This window comes from Dama dama, chromosome 14 (assembly GCF_033118175.1).
Source record: "Dama dama isolate Ldn47 chromosome 14, ASM3311817v1, whole genome shotgun sequence".
Taxonomy (NCBI): Eukaryota; Metazoa; Chordata; class Mammalia; order Artiodactyla; family Cervidae; genus Dama; species Dama dama.
The window spans coordinates 33,385,476-33,404,708 of record NC_083694.1 but is presented as its reverse complement, the minus strand read 5'-3'; the positions used below and the strand labels follow the sequence as shown (position 1 = coordinate 33,404,708).

Sequence of the window (19,233 nt, the reverse complement as noted above, 5' to 3'; positions counted from 1 at the left end):
TCTCACTTCCTGACCTGATGATTTCTCATCTTGACCCTTGGCCTTCTCAAAAGCATTCTTCCACAGGCTCAGTATTTGCTTCAACAGAAGCATATCTGCACATTTCAGCTGGACCAAGACTGCAGACTGACAGGGGTTTATTCTGGACTAGTCATAAATATGTATCTTTTACACATAATTTTTCACTCAACCATGTATCATCCTATATTATTCTCCCACAGCCAAGTGCCTTTGTTGGTTCTGCCTCCCAGATAACGAATGGCACGGCTGTAAAGAGTTCTGACTTCGAACTGATGTAGGTTCAAATCTTGACTCCCCAGCTTACAGCAAAGTAGATAAAAATAATGTAGCCGTTTTACAGGACTGCCGTGAGATTGCATAAGCTAAAATCAAGACTGCATCTAGACTGCGGTGCCTGGAGCACAACAGGAAGGAAGTCTCTGTAGGTGTCAGCCTTCTAACAATGCCCAAATGGGCAAGGACCATCTTTCACTTTCTGTTTCCCCCCTTGTTACCTAAGCATATAACAGGTGCTGAGCACACAGAAGCTGTTTGATACACAACGTATTGACTGATTGAATAGCTGCCCTAAAGCAGCCACATTCTTCCAGGGCTGATAAAAACATTTCTGCCCAAGAATTCAGATGGAAATGTGTGTTACAGCTGCTGTTAAAAACCAGGTTTTGGACCATCCTCTGTTGCCCTCTTCTGCTGTCTCTAAAGTTACATCACATTTTCCTTTAAAAGAAGAAAGAATTCCCCGGAGCTGTTCCAAGCAGCATGGCTGCAACAGTGAGTCAGCAGCTCACCCAGGAGCCAGCAGCTCAGGCTTGGCGTTGGCTGGCTCTGCTCAGTGAGTCCTGCAGCTGCCCCGGCCGGCTCTGCAGCACCCCACCTCGGCCCTGCGGCTGTCTGGGGTGCCTGCCTCATAGAGGTTTGGAGCATAGATAGCCTGACACTGCTGAGGGTGTAGAAGAGTTGCTTCATTTCAGCCACCTGGCCCCCAAAGCTTAGAGTTAAGGAATCAGAGCACGTTTCTGCCAAACAAAATCTTCCACAGAGCAGCCTGCTGACCATCTGGATACCAGGGGCAAAGCAAATGCAAAGCTTGTGACCCTCCGTCTGAAAAGTATACTTTTCACTCTGATTGTGTCCGGCCAAACCTTAAACAGAGGGAGGGGGGGCTCTTCTGTGAGCCCCTTAGGGTCTACATTTGCATATTTGAGCTGAAGGCGAAGCACAGACTTCATTTCCTCTTGGCAAGTCAATGAGCTCCCTGAGAGCAAAGACTGTGTTGGGCTTCGGCAGCATCGTCAGTGCCTAAACTATGCACAGTAGGTAATCAATCAGTATTTGATGGCTGATGATGGTTGATGAACCACCAAGCCTATTAAGTAGGAGTGTAATGCTGCATACCCTACTCCCACCCAACCTGTCCTCCATCCTGTCTCCCCTTTCTTCACCTCTACCAAATGTTTCAAGCGCCCCAGGAGCAAAGAAGAGCTCACTCTCTCTCCACATGGGAAACTTGGTTTGTTAAAGTTGCTCCCCAGAAGCCAGGAGATGTGGGTTTTCATGCAAGGCACATGGCTGTTCTATTAATAGCAACTACATGAAGAGTGTAAACATATAGATGCTGGTTATGATGCTTCTGAAGAAAGGACCTCAGTTCCCAGAAGGGTGACAGCGGCATGGCTTTTTCCACTTGGTGTGGCCAGTAGGGGCTTTAGTGATTAAAATAGAAATCAACAATAAGGGGGTTTTTCAGTCCCCAAGAATGCATGCTTCTATCTTGCCTTATTTGAGAGCCTCTCTTTTGTCTCTGTCTCTGTCTTTGTCTATCTCTCTCTCTCTCACACACACACACCTATGCTATTAAATGTGGGGTTAGAAGAGACCTTAGCAATTAACTACTACTGGTGATCATGAAGGAGGAAACAGACAGGCTCCATCTTGAAAGCAGGACTTCATCTTGCGCTGGACTGTGGACTCTGAGCTATATGCCCAGTATCTATGGAAGCAACATACCAACTGGAAAACCAGGCCCCCTGGATGGAAGAGCCCCAGGGCTCGTACCTAGACTCTCCATCGCCTAAAAGAATACCCTAATTATCTGTGTAACTGAATAGAATCATACATTCTATTATGCTTATTGGGGTATGACCACAGGCCTATTGATAATTGTCCACTGTTAACTACCTAGGCTTAAGGCATATGAATCATGGGTTAACTTTGATTGTATCTTTCTTTTCCTTTGTTCAGACTAGTTTCAGGGAATTTGGGGAGGTGGGTTTGGGCACATACAGTTAGGGTATATAAGGTTTTCACAAAAACTGGTCAGGGTCCTTGGCTAAGAGGAGACTCTGCCTTGGGCCCGCCGGTGCAATAAACTGCACTCCACTATCTGCATTGTCCTTCTGAGTGAGTTTGTTTCCCAGAACGCGTGGCTACAACAATCAAAGTGAGGCTAAGGACCAAAGAAAAGAATTTGCCTAAAATCAGACAGCTAGTTAGTGTCCTTACCAGGTTTCTGAATTCCAGTCCAATGATCTTCTCACACCATTATGAGATTATTTTGTGTTGTGTTTTATTTGCTTGCTTGCTTGCTTCTGCTTACTATGTCTTGAAAGGAGACCCAATCTAGATTTTTTTTTTCCTTCTCTGAAAAATTATAACAGTTCCCAGGTAGAATGAGGTCCCCCAGGTGAGAGATTTCCCTAGAGTCCTGCCTCTCTTATATTATACCTAAGTGTTTCATTTTGAGGGCAGTGTTTTTAAATTTGAGTTTTTAAATGTTCCCCATGGGACACTGTCTCGCCCAACATGGCAGGAAGACCTGGTCCCCTCACCGGCCCATATGATAAGTGATAAGTATGCTTGTCTCATCCAGGAATGGCGTGGCTCCTCCCTGTCATGATCTAAATGTGCAGTCATTTGTGACGCTGAAGATTTCCCTGCAGATGGAGCTGCTGGTGCCAAGGTCAGAGAAGGGGGTTGTGCCTGTGCACATTCGCTTTGGTCGGTGCTGCAGCTCAAGCCCACTGGAGCCTGAAAGGCAAATCAGCTGAGGGGATAGTTAAGCCTAGGGGGCAGTCCTGACGAGCCATTTTACTCAGGCCCCTTGAATGCCTACGGACTGCAGAGATTTCGCTCTACTTGCATCCCTGGCTCTGTCTACAAATCAAGCGGCGGACATCAATTTGTTTGAGGAGAAAGAGCGCCACCTTCTGGCCGCAAGCTGTTTCTTGAAAACCGCAGAGCTGCTATTTTCAAGCTTCTCAGTGCCTGAAGGGGTCAGATCCCCCACCGTGAGGGGAAAACAGGCCACCTGTAAATGGTACCAATTCCCCCATGTCAGACAGTGAGCCAACGACCTCTCCAAAAAAACCTTGGCAGAGCCTTTGTAGCACAGGTCTTTCCCCTTCCTTACCGTTTCTTTCTCCTCTCTGACCCAGAATAGAAAGACGGTCCAGGGACTTCTAGTCCAGCCAAGGATTCCAACGGTGAAGAGGCTGCCCCAGGTCTCATAGTAGCCCCCTTTTTATTGCCACACAGGCTTCTCTCACAAAAACAAGTAAAGGCTGGGTTGAATTCATACATTTCAAACGTCTCTCTCTTTGCCTGCTGTAGAAATTTTGCAGCCGAAGTCTCTTCGCTTCTGCTTTGCTACTGGCCTCTCTCCCCTCTGCACTATACTCTGTAACGCAGCTCTTTGTGTTCGCATGGCCCCTATTACAGCCCAGGTCCCAGGAAAGGAGGTTCAATATCCAGGTCTATGCATTCAGGAGGACTTCCTGCCAGTAAACCAGATGGGAACCAGCTCCCCACTTTGATTTCTCAAGGGCCTCTGAAACCAAATTCTCTCTCCTGGCCCCTTAAAAATTTCAGCAGAAATCATATTGCAATATATAAATATATCAAATAAACATATTGTACACTTTAAACTTATGCAATGTTATACATCAGTTATATCACTATATATTACAATTATTTTATTAATAAGTAGATAAATTAAGATTTTTAGCTGGAGTTTTAGTATCAAAATCTCAAAAAGTAATAGAATGAATAGACAGAAAAGTAGAAGGATATAGTAGACCTGAAAAGCACTATGAACCAATTCAACATAATTAAGATTTATACAATCTTCACACAACAGTAGGATACAAATTCTACTCAAGTTCCCATAGAGTAAAAACCAGGAGACACTGGAACATATCCAGGGACACAAAATCAGGTGCAAAAATTTCGTGGTCTAAAGGTATTGAAATCATACAGAGTCTGTTCTCTTACCATTGTGGAATTATGTTAGAAATCAATATCAACAGATATTTGAAAATAATCCACATATTTTCAAGGCAATGTGACATTTGCCAAGAGATCTTTGACTCTTAAAAGGCTGAAAAAACACAGAGAGTGACTGCAGAGAAGAAAGCATTTAAATGAGAAATTAATATCAAAATGAGAAATTAATATCAAAGATACTTTGAAAACCCCAAGTATTTGAAAATTAAATGTTCACTTTTAAAGGATGGGTGTTTCTAAGAAGCCATAGAAAGAAAAATTAGAAAATATCTGTAACAGAATAAAAATGAAAAGAGAATTTATCAGAATTTGCTGCATGCAGCTAAAGCTGCTCAATACAACTAAATACAATGTGGAATCTGGAAGGGGTTTTATTTCTAATTACTCCAATAAACAGACAAGAAACACAGTGATTTTGCACTTGACAAAGTTTCCCCCCAATTTTTCTGAATGTCTCTTGAAATAAAGGAAATAAGATCCTGTTGGGAACTCCACTTACCTCTGCTCTCATCCTACCCCTAGTTAAAGGTCCTTGGAAGCAGAACTGCAGCATCACAGCCCAGAGCTGGAAAAATGCCAAATGCCATGATTTTCCACCAAAGGAAGCTCTAGAGCCTTACACAACCACTGTGTATCTCACTTTATTTATCTGTAAAATGGGCATAATAGAAGTGTTGCCTGCTAGGAAAACTGTAAGGATTGAGATAAACAGGTACTGAGACCTCACACCCAGGAAGTACTCACAGGAGGTCAACTACTATCACTACATTTATTCACTCACTCAACAAACTCTAGTTGATTATCAGGTTGATCTTGTTTTTCACTTAGTTCCCAACAAGATATGCGGCAAAAATTAAGTCTACAGTAAAAGTGAAAGTGAAGTCGCTCAGTTGTGTCTGACTGAGACCCCATGGACTGTAGCCTACCAGGCTCCTCCGTCCATGGGATTTTCCAGGCAAGAGTTATGGAGTGGGTTACCTTTTCCATCTACAGTAAATAGTTGTTTAATTAATTAGGCAATTTATTTCATAAAACAAACTATTGATGGCAAAAGGCACATGAAGGACTAACATCTTCAAGGAAGATGAAAAAGGCCGAAAGTGAAATATAAGGAGTAATCATTTGGGGGAAAGACTGAGAATACCAGGAGGGAAGATGTCTCTTAAAGGTGGTCATAAGTCAAGAATATTCAATGAGGAAGGATAATCACATCATTAGATGGTGTTGGGAAAGCAGAATGTGTTAACGTTAGTTGCTCAGTCATGTCCAACTCTTTGCAACCCCATGGACTGCAGCCTAACAGGCTTCTTTGTCCACGGAATTCTCTAGGCAAGAATACTGGAATGTATTGCCATTTCTTTCTCCAGGAAAAACTGAATATCCACATGCAAAAGATTGGCATTGGACCCCTATGCAATACCACTCATGGATTTTCCACATGTCTTAGTGATGAAAGAATCTGCCTGCCAAGGCAAGAGTCGCAGGAGACCTGGGTTCAATCCCTGGGTCTGAAAGATCCCCTGGAGAAGGACATGGCAATTCACTCCAGTATTCTTGCCTGGAGAATCCCATGGACAAGAGGAGCCTAGTGGCTTACAGTCCATGGGGTCCCAAAGGGTCCGTTATGACTGAGCTTGCACACATAACACCACTCAGGCTTCCCCGGTGGCACAACAGTAAAGAGTCTCCTTACAATGCAGGAGACACGGGTTCAATCCCTGGGTTGGGAAGATTCCCCTGGAGAAGGAAATGGCAACCCCCTCCAGCATTCTTGCCTGGGAAATCACATGGACAGAGGAGCCTGGCAGGCTACAGTCCATGGGGTTGCAAAAGAGTCAGACACGACAGACATAAACAACAACAACAATTACACCACTCATGAAAATTAACTCTAAATGGATTAAAGGCTTAAATGTAAGATCTGAAACTGCATCTACCTTGAACTCAAATAATATTATACAATCAATTATACATCAATAAAGCTAGAGTGAAGGACAGGGAAGCCTGGCGTGCTGCAGTCCATGGGGTCACAAAGAGTTGGATACGACTTTGCGGCTGAACAACAAAAAAGCTAGAAAAATACAAATGGAAAAAGAAAGAAAAAAAATTTTTTTTTAAATTAGGCATAAGCAAAACCCAGGCCTTTGGCCCCACCCATAGAGCTTTGTCCGCAGGTATCTGGACCACTGCCCTCACTAAAGAATGAGACTGGCACTGCTTTCCTGGTCGAATTCCAGCTCCATTAATCCACCTCTTGGCAGGCTTCGCATGCTGAAGGACTCTTCCTCTCCCACACTATTCCAACCTGCACAATTACCAGGGTTTGTGAAGCCAGCCAAACGGCCGAGTCTCTCTGTGGCAGGTCCTATAGGTCAGCTGTGAGAGGGGCCTCCAGCCCCAAGTGCTGAGGGCCGCTGTGGGCAGACCATAGCCAGCAATCCTGGTTGTCCTGCCAACAGCGCCCCCTTCAGGGTTAAAATGATTTTCTTCTGATGCTCAAAGGCGACCAGATTCTCCGTGGGTGTAAGTTTGGCATGCACAGTTGGCAGGGAGGGTGGATTTCTCAGGGACCTGCCGTTACTCACTCTCCACGCCCAGCCCACCCCATGGAACCTTCCCTTTGTCAGGCAGGGAGGACATCCATTAGTCAGGCACGAGGTAGTGAGCAGTGGGGAAGATAGAGGCGGTGTTTCTGAGGAGTGGGCTGGCTGGCAGGTGAACCATCTGGAGACACTTGAGGGCAGGTTCTGTTCTGCCCACACAACATCACTGAAGAACCTGTTTGGGTGTTCACACCCGAAATAGGCTAAGGAAGACATTTAGCTGAATGTTGATGCCACCTAGACTGGCACCTCGGACAAGCTCTGGAGTGGAGCTCAGAGGATGAAACAAGGGATTCTGAAGCAGGACCCTCTGCTCCCACAGCCTGAGTCTACAATATCAGTCTCAGTGTCAGCAGAGTCATGCTGCTGCTGCGCATGCACTTATGACGTTTGTCATGTCCAACTCTTGCAACCCCATGGACTGTAGCCCACCAGGCTGCTCTATCCATGGGATTTTTCAGGCAAGAATACTGGAGTGGGTTGCCATTTCGTCATCCAGGGGATCTTCCCAACCCAGGGATCACACCTTCATCTCCTGTGTCTTCTGTATTGCAGGCAGATTCTTTACCTGCTAAACCATCGAGGAAAACAACCAGAAAATGGCCTAATGCACAGCTTCCTTGATAGCTCAGATGGTAAAGAATCTGCTTGCAATGCAGAAGACCTGGGTTCCATCCCTGAGTTGGGAAGATCCTCTGGAAAAGGGAACAGCTACCCACTCCGGTATTCTGGCCCAGAGAATTCCATGGACTGTATAGTCCATGGGGTCGCAAAGAGTCGGACATGACTGAGCGACTTTCACGGCTCACAAGTATGTTGTCAGCCTCCATCACCTTGAGATAGAGAAGCTCTTTAATTATTGCAAGAGTTAGGGCTACTTTGAAACTACATTTTGTAATAACATTTTATTTCAATCTCTTGATTGTTTTAATAAAACCATAACCTTATAAGGCCAATTAATTTTTAAATCCCAGGGGTTCTTTCTGTGTTTATTTGCACCCAGGCTGCATTAAGCACTCAGTGCATCTGCAATAGCTGTGTCCCCAGAGATGCTCAGGCTATAGTTTTGGTTCTTCTTCTTCATGCAGGAGTCATATGCTGCCTGTTCAACTTAATCATGAACACAAATGCTAATTGCAACTGTGAAGGTCATGGAAAAATATATGGCGCTAGTGGCAAAGAACTCTCCTGACAATGCAGGAGACATAAGAGACTCAGGTCAAATCCCTGGGTTGAGAAGAGCCCCTGGAGGAGGGCATGGCAGTGCACTCCAGTATTCCTGTCTAGAGAATTCCACGGACAAATTAGCCTGGCAAGCTATGGTCCATAGAGTCTCAAAGAGTTGGACATGATTGAAGTGACTTAATATGCAGCACACACAAGGTCACAGTTATAGATTCTCAAACATTGGTGGTTACCTCAATTATCAAGAACACTTGTTAAAATTAGAGCTGCCCATCTATTAACCCCTACACCTGCTAAATCTGAATCTATGAGGGTGAGTAGTTTTAATAAGTTCCAAGATGTTTCTGATGCACTACAGATTTTGAAAACTGCTCTCTGGTCCCTTGCTACTTTAAGTATGGTCTCTGGACCAGCTATCAACACCTAGGTAAAACGTGCTAGAACAGCAAACCTCAGGCCCTTCCTCAGACCCGCTGAATTATATTTTAAACTTTAATAAGAGCCCATGGGGCTCATTTGCACACTGGAGTTTGAGAAGCACTGCCCTAGGAGGCTATGGCCTCCCAGCAATGGAGATTAAGGTCCTGAGTGACAGGTAGAATGCAGAGCTGTGCGGTAGGAGTAGGTAGTTGGTCAGGAGACCCTAAGCAATCTTGAATGTCCTCTTTCTACCCACTCCTGCATCTTTGCCATAGTCACTGATATCAGAGATCCAGAGATGATGAAGGGGATAAACTCCAGATATGGTGTCACACTCAAGCCTGGGTCCAAATTTCAGTTCTGCTACTTCTAGCAGGACAGTCATAATAAAATAGCAGTGTCTCTGATTCTTAGTTCTCTCATCTTTAAAGTAAAGTGCATCTCCAAAGGTCCTCCCAGATGTTATCCTCATTTCACACATACGGAGAGTCACAGTTGAAAGGGACTTTAGACTACCTGGTCTGAATTGCTTCCTTGCTGTCTTCATTTTATACATGGAGAACTTGGGTCAACCAGGCAAGTTAAACTGTTATTCCAACTCATAAAGTGGCAGAGCTCTGACTAGAACCAGAACTCCCAGGCTATATGAGGTGGGGTTTGTAACACAGAGAGACCAGGGCCATCACTTCAGTGTTGGATGATCTGGGAAACACACTCTGAGAAAAATATATGCATGCAGGAAATTTACTGGGGGTGCTCTCGCTTTAAGGGAGTAAGAGAAACAAGGTAAGGAAAAGGGAGAAATTGAATTACATAGCAAGTTCAGGAGCTGGGCTTCCCTACAAAGTTATCCTGAATCAAGACAAAGAACCAGTCCAGATTTCAAACCAACCAGTTGCTCCTTACTTTGGGGAGGAGCTGGGACCTTTGGCTACCTTCAGATGAGGGACATTCTTAGAGAAGGCTCTGATCTGAGTCATTAGTGGCCAATACTCCCAGCACTTGAGAGAATAAGTACTTCAGTTCCATATACTACTTCCAATATTCCATATTGGGCTTCCCAGGTGGCTCAGCAGTAAAGAACCCGCTGCCAATGCAGGAGACACAGGAGACACGAGTTCCATCCCTGGGTTGGGAAGATCCCTGGGAGGAGGAAACGGCAACCCATTCCAGTATTCTGGTCTGAAAAAAATCCCTTGGGCAGAGGGCTACAGTCTGTGGTGTCACAGAGAGCCGGACATGACTGAGCGCTGAGAGCATATTCCATACAGGAATTCTGGGCAGCATACTACAGCATCGGACACAGTGCATTTTTGCATATATGCCACCACTTGCATATTCTAAGTGTGCCCTTCTGGGATCCAGATCTGTGCTATTCTGGTTACTCCATTCACCAGAGAAAACCATCAGAGAAATATTAGTGGGGAAAACCACCATTACCACACCTGATCTTGAGACTGCAAATGACGCTCCCATCTCCCTCCTCTATGATTCATTCTGGATTCCTCTCACCCTAGGCCAACACCTCTGTTTTTCTGGGTAACTTACCAGGTAAGGTGACCCAGGCCCTCATCCCTAAAGAGACCACACCCTGGTCACCACACCTGTCTCCCACCATGATTGTCATACTTATCCTCATATCGGGCCGGGGAGTACCAAGAGATGCCCCCATGGAGCAAGTGAATGCCAAACACACCCTTCCCTGCCCCTTTATATAACAACAGCCTATTTCCTCTTGATTGCCAGGGTCAATGACTCCTGCCACTATGGTGACTTCTTTCCTCACTTACTAATCTCTTGATGCAAAGAGCCCAAAGAGACCAGATGGCAATGACAGCTTAATGTATAACAAGCTCTTATAGTATGTTGTGATGAAAGCATCCCCTTCTGGAAACCTGCACCCTTAGACCCATGGAGTCTACACTGCGGGGCTAGGGAGCCCAAATCCCTCAGGTGAGTCACTGGGATGGGGAGTAAGCAGGATCTGTCCTACTTTACCCTTTGGTTCCTGATCCCTATATTCTATCTTGTGGGGCCGCAGTGTCCCATAGTGGTGTTTAGAGTGTGTGCCATGTTGATTTCCTTGATCCCTGCCACCAGGGGACCCCCACCCATTGCTCAGATACTGAGGTGGCTGAGAAAACAGAGGCTGACGGATGTTAACTGGCCGACTTATTTCATTTACTTAGCTATTTAGTGCCTCTCCCACCATGGCTGCTCTCCATGTGCTGCTCTCTTTTAAGGGCTTTTTTTTTTTTTGCTGTGCTGGGTCTGTGTTGCTGTTCAGACTTTTGTTGCAGAGAGTGAGGCTACTCCCTGGTTGTGGTCACAGGCTTCTCATTGTGGTGGCTTCTCTTGTTGTGGAGCACGGGCTCTAGGACACTCGGGCTTCAGGAGTTGTGGCTCATGGGCTCCGTAGTTGTGAATCCCAGGCCCTAGAGCACAGGCTTAATAGTTGTGGCACATGGGCTTAGTTGCTCCATGGCCTGTGGGATCTTCCTGGCCCAGAGACCAAACCTGTGTCTCCCACATTGGCAAGCAGATTCTCTACCACTGGGCCACCAGAAAAGTGCCGTCCAGTGATGTTAATATGCTACACATAAATCCAGACACTTTATGCCCACTCCCGGAAGTCCACTCACACACCTCTTCCCCAGCCCCTATGCGCTCAATCTTGTAACCTTTTTCTATCCAGGCTCCTGACCCATAGCCAAACACTATTCTTCAGGAGTCTAGGTCTGTTATTCCTTTGGTTCACTTCCCTTCCTGCACAGAATGGATGTCCAGGACTACCACTCCAGTTTCTGCCTTTTGAGAAGATTTCATCTCCTCTCTCTTTAAGAACTACTAGCAAGCAGGACTGTGGTTCACAGCAGTCCACCTTCAGCCTTCACCCACAAATAAAGCCAACCCATCTGTGACCCAAACATGACATTCTTCTCCTCCATAAACTATGGATAATGGAGGCTCAGTTGGAGCCACAGGGATGGCTGTCAGCTGAAGGAGATGCAATCATAGTCACGACACAGAAGTCTGAGCCATCTGCTCATGGACCTTCCAGTGATCTCTGGCCCTGTCTGTGCTTAATATTGGATGAGGCACTTGCATTTTACAGACCCATCTGAAACAACAGTTCAACTACAAGCAATTCCTGAAGAGGGACTCAGCTATGACTCAGTAGCAGCCAACACTCGGGCAACTGGGGGAATAAGTACCTAAAGGGGAAATCTGAACAAAGCACAACCAAATCCATTCTAGAATTAAATTAAATCTTCATAGTAAACCTGTGAAGAAGCTAGAGAGGGTGTTAGTACCCGCATTTTGCAGATAAAGAACCTGAAGTATCTCGTATCTCAAGATTAAACAACTGCGGCAAATCAATTCATCGTTAGAACAACAGTCCCTCAAGCAGCACTGTCCAATAGAAATGTAATATGAGCCACAGGTGCGATTTTACATTTTCTAGTAGCAACACTAAAAGTTGTTAAAAGATACAGGTGGAATTAATTTTAGTAATAGATTGCATGGAAACCAGGAGCTAGAAAATATTATCAATTCAACATGTAATAGGTACTACAAATTAATGAGACATTTTACATTCTTTTTATGGCACTGAGCCTTTGAAATCTGACATGTGTTTCACATTTATAATACACCTCAATTTGAACTAGCCACATTTCAAGTGTTCAGAAGCCACATGTGGCAACTCTATCAGAAGCCACAGCTTAGATTCTATCCAACTCTCTTTCTCATCCTCTCTGAGCTATTCCTTCTGAATTGGCAGGACTTAAATAAAGCCTTGGAGGGAGATGTATGGGCAGTAACCCTGCCTTTGGTGGAATTCTATCTCCTTGCCACTTACAAAGCTTCCAGAACCCTCACTCCTTTGGCACAACATGTTCCGCTGCCCCCATTTAGCTTCGCAGGTGTTGCTGCCACTTGCTGGGAAGGTTCAATTTGAAAAGCCAAAAAAAAAAAAAGTAGTGATAGAAAATGTTTAACTCCATCTCTGTGTGTACCCTGTAATTTAATGCTAAATCCAGCTCAATTTGGTTTCTGTGGCAACGGAGAGAACCAGTTCTCTATGGCTCATATGTCAGATTTCTAAATGCAGGGTGCCTACAACATGCTCAACATCCCAAACATCTGAGCTCTGATGTTCTCAGAAGCTCTTGATTCTCAGCTTGAGCCACAGGTACAAGGATGCAGTATGGGAGCTTCTGTTAAAGTCTTTATCTAACCTAGAAAATGTAGAAAAGGGTAGATTAGGGAGTTTTCAAGCCTAGAAATCTTCAGAGATGGGAAAGCTCCTTAACTGGTTTGAGAAGACTTGGGAGAGAGTCTTGGTGAAGACCAAAGGAGGTCTTAGACCTGATGCAGTCATTGGTAACCCTTAGCAGAAGCCTTAGCAGATGCACATGTTCTGTACAAATGGACCCCTGGGGGCAGTCATGAGCCCTCAAAAGTAAATTTGCTTTCTTTCATGTCCTTCCTCTCAGCAAGTAGCATGCATGGGATTGGGGAAGAGTGGGTTTATACTCTGGCTCTAGCATTGACTTTGATACATGAGATGTCTCCTTGCCTCTAGGTCCAGAGATATGGAACCACCCTAGAAAACCTGGCCAAAGCCCCAAGATTGGAGTGAATTTCTAAAGCCCCTCCTCCTTTCAGGACTGAGTTTTTTCTCCTTGGATGCTGAAATTGAAGCTCCAATACTTTGACTACATGATGTAGAGAACTGACTCATTAGAAAAGACCCACATGCTTGGAAAGCTTGAAGGCAAGAGGAGAATGGGACAACAGAGGATAAGATAGTTGGATGGCATCACCAATTCAATAGAGTTTGAGAAAACTCTGGCAGATGGTGAAGGACAGGAAAGTCTGGCATGCTGCAGTCCGGGCGGTTACAAAGAGTCGGACACAACTGAGCCACTGAACAAAAACAAAAGAACCCCAGAACTGACTGGTTTCCTTAGAAGCCTCTAGAGCAGTGATGTCAAGAAATTTTTTAACCACCTCTCACAATACAAAATGCCAGTAACACCATGATCCAGGATACTGGTCTACCCACATTCCCAATGAGTTCCTCCTATCCATTTTCCACACCCATTCTATCCAGAGTGAGCTTTCCAGAGCACACATTGTATCAACAGAAAATTCCCTGGTTGCTTCTTGTTATTCTCACATAAGAATCAACTCCATCAACTTGGCTGAGGAAACCCAACAGGACCTGGGCCCCACCTGCTTCAGTCCCCCCCAACACCCTCACACTCACCATGCTCCCTCACATTGCACAAGCTCTTCCCTCTGCCTAACATTCTTCCACCCCTTACCTTCAACCTGATTAACCTCTAGGCATCCTTCAGGTCTCAGCTCAGCCGTCCTGACTTCTCTGACTTCTCTGGCCAGGTGCAATCTTTTGTTTATGAGCATTAAATATGTCTCCTTCAACACACAGGTCATCACTGCAATTTTGTATTTGTTGGCATGACTATATGCATATCATCTAACTCTCCCACTGAACTTTAAACTCTGAAGAGCAAGAATATGTTCTCATTTTTCCAAGCATTGTATCCGTGTACCTATTACATTGCTTGACATAAAGTAAAAGTTCAATAAATATGTGTCACATGAATGAACAAACAAATAAATTTCAAGTGACAGCCCCTGACAATTGGTAAATTTTCATAGAGCTCTCTGTTGAAAAGACTTCGAATGCCAAGAAGACTGGGCTGAGTTTCAAAGAGTGTTCAACTGATCAACAATGGCTACCCCAGACCCCTGATGAGAGAATAGGAGCATGAGTTCTGATTATTTGCCCTTGTAATAAAGAGTGTGACTTTCTTGGAATGGGCTTGACACTGAGCAATTTTTTAGGCTGGCCAAGTGCTGGAATGCATGCTCAACACCCATCCAAATCCTCCTGGCATTCCCTGGAGCTCCTCGGATCACCTTAGACTTTAAATTCTCCACCTGAAATAACCTTTCATCTTTGGGTCCCCAACCCTGCTTCCCAAGGAGATCAAGGCAAGAGAGTCTAATCTTTACAAAGTATGTTCCTGATGTCAACAGGAAGACTAACGCAATGTGGCTGCATTCCCCAGAACTAACCAAAGCAGGGCTGCCCAGCACCAAGGTGCCAACTCCACCCTGAAGGACGAACAGTATCAACACAACAACCTGGTCCACAAGCCTCCTCCCCACCTCCCACCTATCCAGGGCTGGATGGGAAAGCAGATATCATTTCCTGATTGGCTGACCAAGAGTCTGTCTCAGCAAGAGAATCATCCCATTATTTGACTCAGGAAAGGTGAAAGGGGGAACCAAGGGCCCAGGGAAAGAATCTGCTAATCCATGATAGGAGAGCATTTTGTTAGGGTTTTTTCTTTCTTTCTTTACTGGTTATAATCAAGATTAATGTGGTACAGTGCTTGTCACAAAAGAATTCTAGAAAAATTAAGGGCTTTTATTTGTCCTTATCAGTGCTTCTAGATCTGATTAATTCAGCCTGAGATGCTGCTACCTGTCATCTTTTGCTGCATTGATGGAAATATAACATTTCCATGCCTGGATGGCAGAGCCTTTCTTGTGCTCTGCAGTACAGACCATTTTGTGTCTGTTTCTGAACTCAGCATTTATAATCTATCAAGTGTCAGCGTCACCTTCTTTCCCATCCATGTTATAAACACGGCAGGGCAGAGGCTATGTTTGAATAGCTCTGCAGATTTAATCCACGGTCCCTATCCACAGTGCAGGACACAAGGTGGGCATCCTACAAATAGCTTGGAGTAGGACATGGCAACTCACTCCAGTGTTCTTCCCTGGAAAATTCCATGGACAGCAGAGTCTGGCGAGCTACAGTCCACGGGGTCACAAAGAGTCAGGCACGACTGAGCACACACACCTACAAATAGCTTGTATCGTCTGGACAGGGGTTGCCAGTTGAGGATGGTTCACAAGACTGACAAAAACTGTGAAGGGTCCCCCTGGGCAGCCCCACTTGCTCAGTGACATTCACGTAGCAAAAAACCCTGGGTGTGTTGCTTTTGCCACCTTAGGTAGAAAAGCTTGTGCAAAATCACACAGACAAATTCTGCAGGTGCCAGGCCTGAAATATGGCCCCAGTGGAAGAGGACTAACATCTTCTGAGTATCTTTTGTAGATCAAGGACAAAAAAGTTCAGTTCCCTTCTGTCCACTGATGCCCAGAGACCCGGTGTACACAAGTACCTGTCTGTCCGAGGCAGGAGTCCCCTGGCGCTGCCTGCTTCCTCCCCTCCCCTCAGTAAAGTCCCTGGTGAGGCCCGCTCTGCTGCAGTGCCCTCATTCCTGCCTGTAAACAGGCATTTGACTTCGGCAGCTTCCAGCTGCCTGCTCCTCTCCAGGAGGCTGAGATGACTCCTCGGGAAGGTGCCGGCTGTGTCTTGGGACCTGTCAGGATGAAGGATGCTAGCCGGGTTCTCTCTCACCATTCGCCTGCTGATTTGGTCCCCAGCAATTCATTTTTATGTTCACAGCCTTTTCCATACCGTCTTTCCCTCTATACTTTGCATTTTCCTGATACGGTACAGCAAGGTGTGTTTTTGTCACTCTTGCGTTCCAAAAATAATTCTGGACTAGAGCTTTTGCAATTGCAGGCTGCTTGGGAACTTCATCCTCTGCTGGTAAGATCTCCTTGGAAATGAGTTCCTCTGGGTAGGGTGCTCTGAAGTGTTAATTTCCAGGGGAAAGATGGCTAGGGCAACCTGATAACACCAAAATAAACATCTGCTGAGAGAATATTTCTAGGAAAAATTAGATATAGAGGATTACAGAGAAGAAATGATTGAGTTTATTTTGTGTCAGGCAGTATAAAAGGCATTGCTGCTATGTCACTTCAATCATGTCTGACTCCTTGTGACCCCATGGACTACCTATGTCTCCTGCATTGGCAGGCAGGTTTTACCACTAGCACCACCATTAAGGATATATAATAGTAAATTTTAAATATATATAGATATATGATGGAATATGAGTGGTATCAGTGAGACATAGATGCTATATCCACCCATCTAGCCATGCATGCGTGTTCAGTCATGTCCAACTCTTTGTGACCTCATGGACTATATAACCCACCAGGCTCCTCTGTCCATGGAATTTTCCAGGCAAGAATATGGAGTGGGTTGTCATTTTTTCCTCCAGGGGATCTTCCCAGCCCGGGGACTGAGCTCATGTCTCCTGCAAGGCAGGTGGATTCTATACCACTAAGCCACCTGGGAAGTTCTATAGATACTATATATAAGGTAATAAATGAATTAAGAAAGGTGGTAACAAAATGTGTCCCTACTGGTTTGTCAGCACTTCGATGACTTTCCAGTGCTGTAGTCTAGGGCAGTGAACATTTCTCTTTCAGAAGTTTTGCTTTTAGAATCAGAACCTGCTCCCCAACTACCTACTCAACCCCTCACAAACAAACCTCCTACTGTGTGAGAGACTCTCAGGACAGGAGGTGCATGCATATTAAGCAAAAGGCACATAATGATACATTTTTCATGCCCTTTTGGTATTGGTTCACATGTCTATCAGGATTCTGAAACTAGTTCCAATTCCCTAGTTGAAATCAGAACTCTCTTGTTTAACATTTCTGAACATTTAAAAAATAATTTAAGAAATTTAAGAAATAAATGAACAAAATACTGCATTCGTCTTCTAGTTCTCAGGTTCACATAGAATCCTCAGAAGAAAACTTCCTCACAGCAACCAGCATCAGTCTGGACCTCACCTGTCCCTTTTGTATCCTTTCTCTAGGCCTCTCCATCCCCAAATCCAGTCCTGGCTGCCTCTTGCTCACTGACTTCTTTTTGTTGATTGTTGTAGTTTGATGATAGTCACTTAAGTCGTCTCCGACTCTTTTGTGACCCCACAGACTGTAGCCCTCCAGGTTCCTCTGTCCATGGAATTCTCCAGGCAAGAATACTGGAGTGGGTTGCCATTTCCTTCTCCAGGGGATCTTCCCCACCCAGGGAGTGAACCCATGTCTCCTACATTGCAGGCAGATTCTTTACACCTGAGCCACCAGGGAAGCCCAGTCCTTACTCAAGTGCCTCTTTATACACATTTCCATCCCAAGTCCCATTCCAAGTCTCCTTCCCATTTGACTGTCAAATCTGATCACGTTTCAGGGTCAGCATTAGCACTTTTTTCCAACAACCATTTCATTATTAGACACTTTCTCCAGCGATATTATAGAATCTGAGTCCAACTTCAGCAGCATTAAATGTATTGGTTATTTTCTGTCTATGACATGAGTCCTTCCAGTCTGATAATTTTCTGAAACCCAAAGCACCAATGCAGCTGGAATCAGGGTGTCTGAAAAGAGGCAGCTGTCTCTTTTCATCCTGCAAAATGTTTCCACAAAATCTGCCCCCAAATGCTAAACTTTTTCACTAGGGAGAGCTGATTCATGGAATTTAAAATAGGATTTCCGTATGGCTGGATAATTCTGTGGAGGAAAACAGAAAAGGAAAAAACACAAGTATTGCTTTCCTAAGACCTTCCTTTTGAGGCCAAGTCAGGGCACAGAGTGTTGTGGACACTGGGATGATGGGAATATCGGGAATGCACTTTCAGTTCAGTTCACTTCAGTTCAGTCGTTCAGTCGTGTCTGACTCTTTGCGACCCCATGAACTGCAGCATGCCAGGCCTCCCTGTCCATCACCAACACCCAGAGTTTACCCAAATTCATGTCCATTGAGTCGGTGATGCCATCCAACCATCTCATCCTCTGTCGTCCCCTTCTCCTCCTGCCCTCAATATTTCCCAGCATCAGGGTCTTTTCTAATGAGTCAGCTCTCCACATCAGGTGGCCAAAGTATTGGAGTTTCAGCTTCAACATCAGTCCTTCCAATGAACACCCAGGACTGATCTCCTTTAGGATGGACTGGTTGGATCTCCTCGCAGTCTAAGGGACTCTCAAGAGTCTTCTCCAACACCACAGTTCAAAGGCATCAATTCTTCTGCGCTCAGCTTTCTTCACCATCCAACTCTCACAACCATACATGACTACTGGAAAAACCATAGCCTTGACTAGACAGATAGGAACTCTTAGGGACCCTAAAAGGTTTTCTGCAAAAATGCCCAGTTCTTGGAACTTCACTGAAATATCTGCTCCCAGGCAAGAAATGTCAAGTCGAGGTCTAAAACCAAAGTGTACCAGCCCTGTGAATCCCCTAATAATATCTGTTTCCTGCCATAAATTCTGCAAGATATTTGGTGATGATGTCACCATAACCTCTTTGAGACACAAGACACTGGATCCTATCCCTTCCTGCCTTCCTAGGCATTTTTCAATACTGAAACTTCTCTCTCTTATAATTCAGTCTCCTTCGGATACCCAGTTTCTTCCAGTTTTTAATGTCTAAACTTTTCACATGAAAAAAATGAACTTGGTTCAACCTCCCCTTTGCTGGCTCCTCCTTCTTTCACTGTCTTTTAATGTTAGGGTTTCCTGTAAATTGGGGTAGCCACTGAGGAAAACAGTATGGAGGTTTCTCCAAAACTAAAAATAGTACTACCACATGACCGCAACTCCACTCCAAGGTATATATCTGAAAAAAACCAAAACCACTAATTCAATAATATACATGCACCCAATTTTCATAGAAGCATTGTTACACTAGCCAAGATATGCAAGCAACCTAAGTGTCCATCAGCAGATGAATGGATAAAGATGTGAGATATATACA

The 19,233-nt window shown here is 44.9% G+C and overlaps 1 protein-coding gene across 1 annotated transcript in view; it reads left to right on the top strand.

Moving 5' to 3' along the window:
* Positions 1–780: 780 nt before the first annotated feature.
* LOC133068829 (small ribosomal subunit protein eS4, X isoform-like) overlaps positions 781–19,233 on the top strand; it is an 87,709-nt gene continuing 69,256 nt past the window's right edge. Inside the window, exons 1-2 of the mRNA XM_061159769.1 lie at positions 781–917; positions 2,891–3,018. Of these exons, the coding sequence (XP_061015752.1) occupies positions 781–917; positions 2,891–3,018 (265 nt within the window). The remainder of the gene's footprint in view (positions 918–2,890; positions 3,019–19,233) is intronic.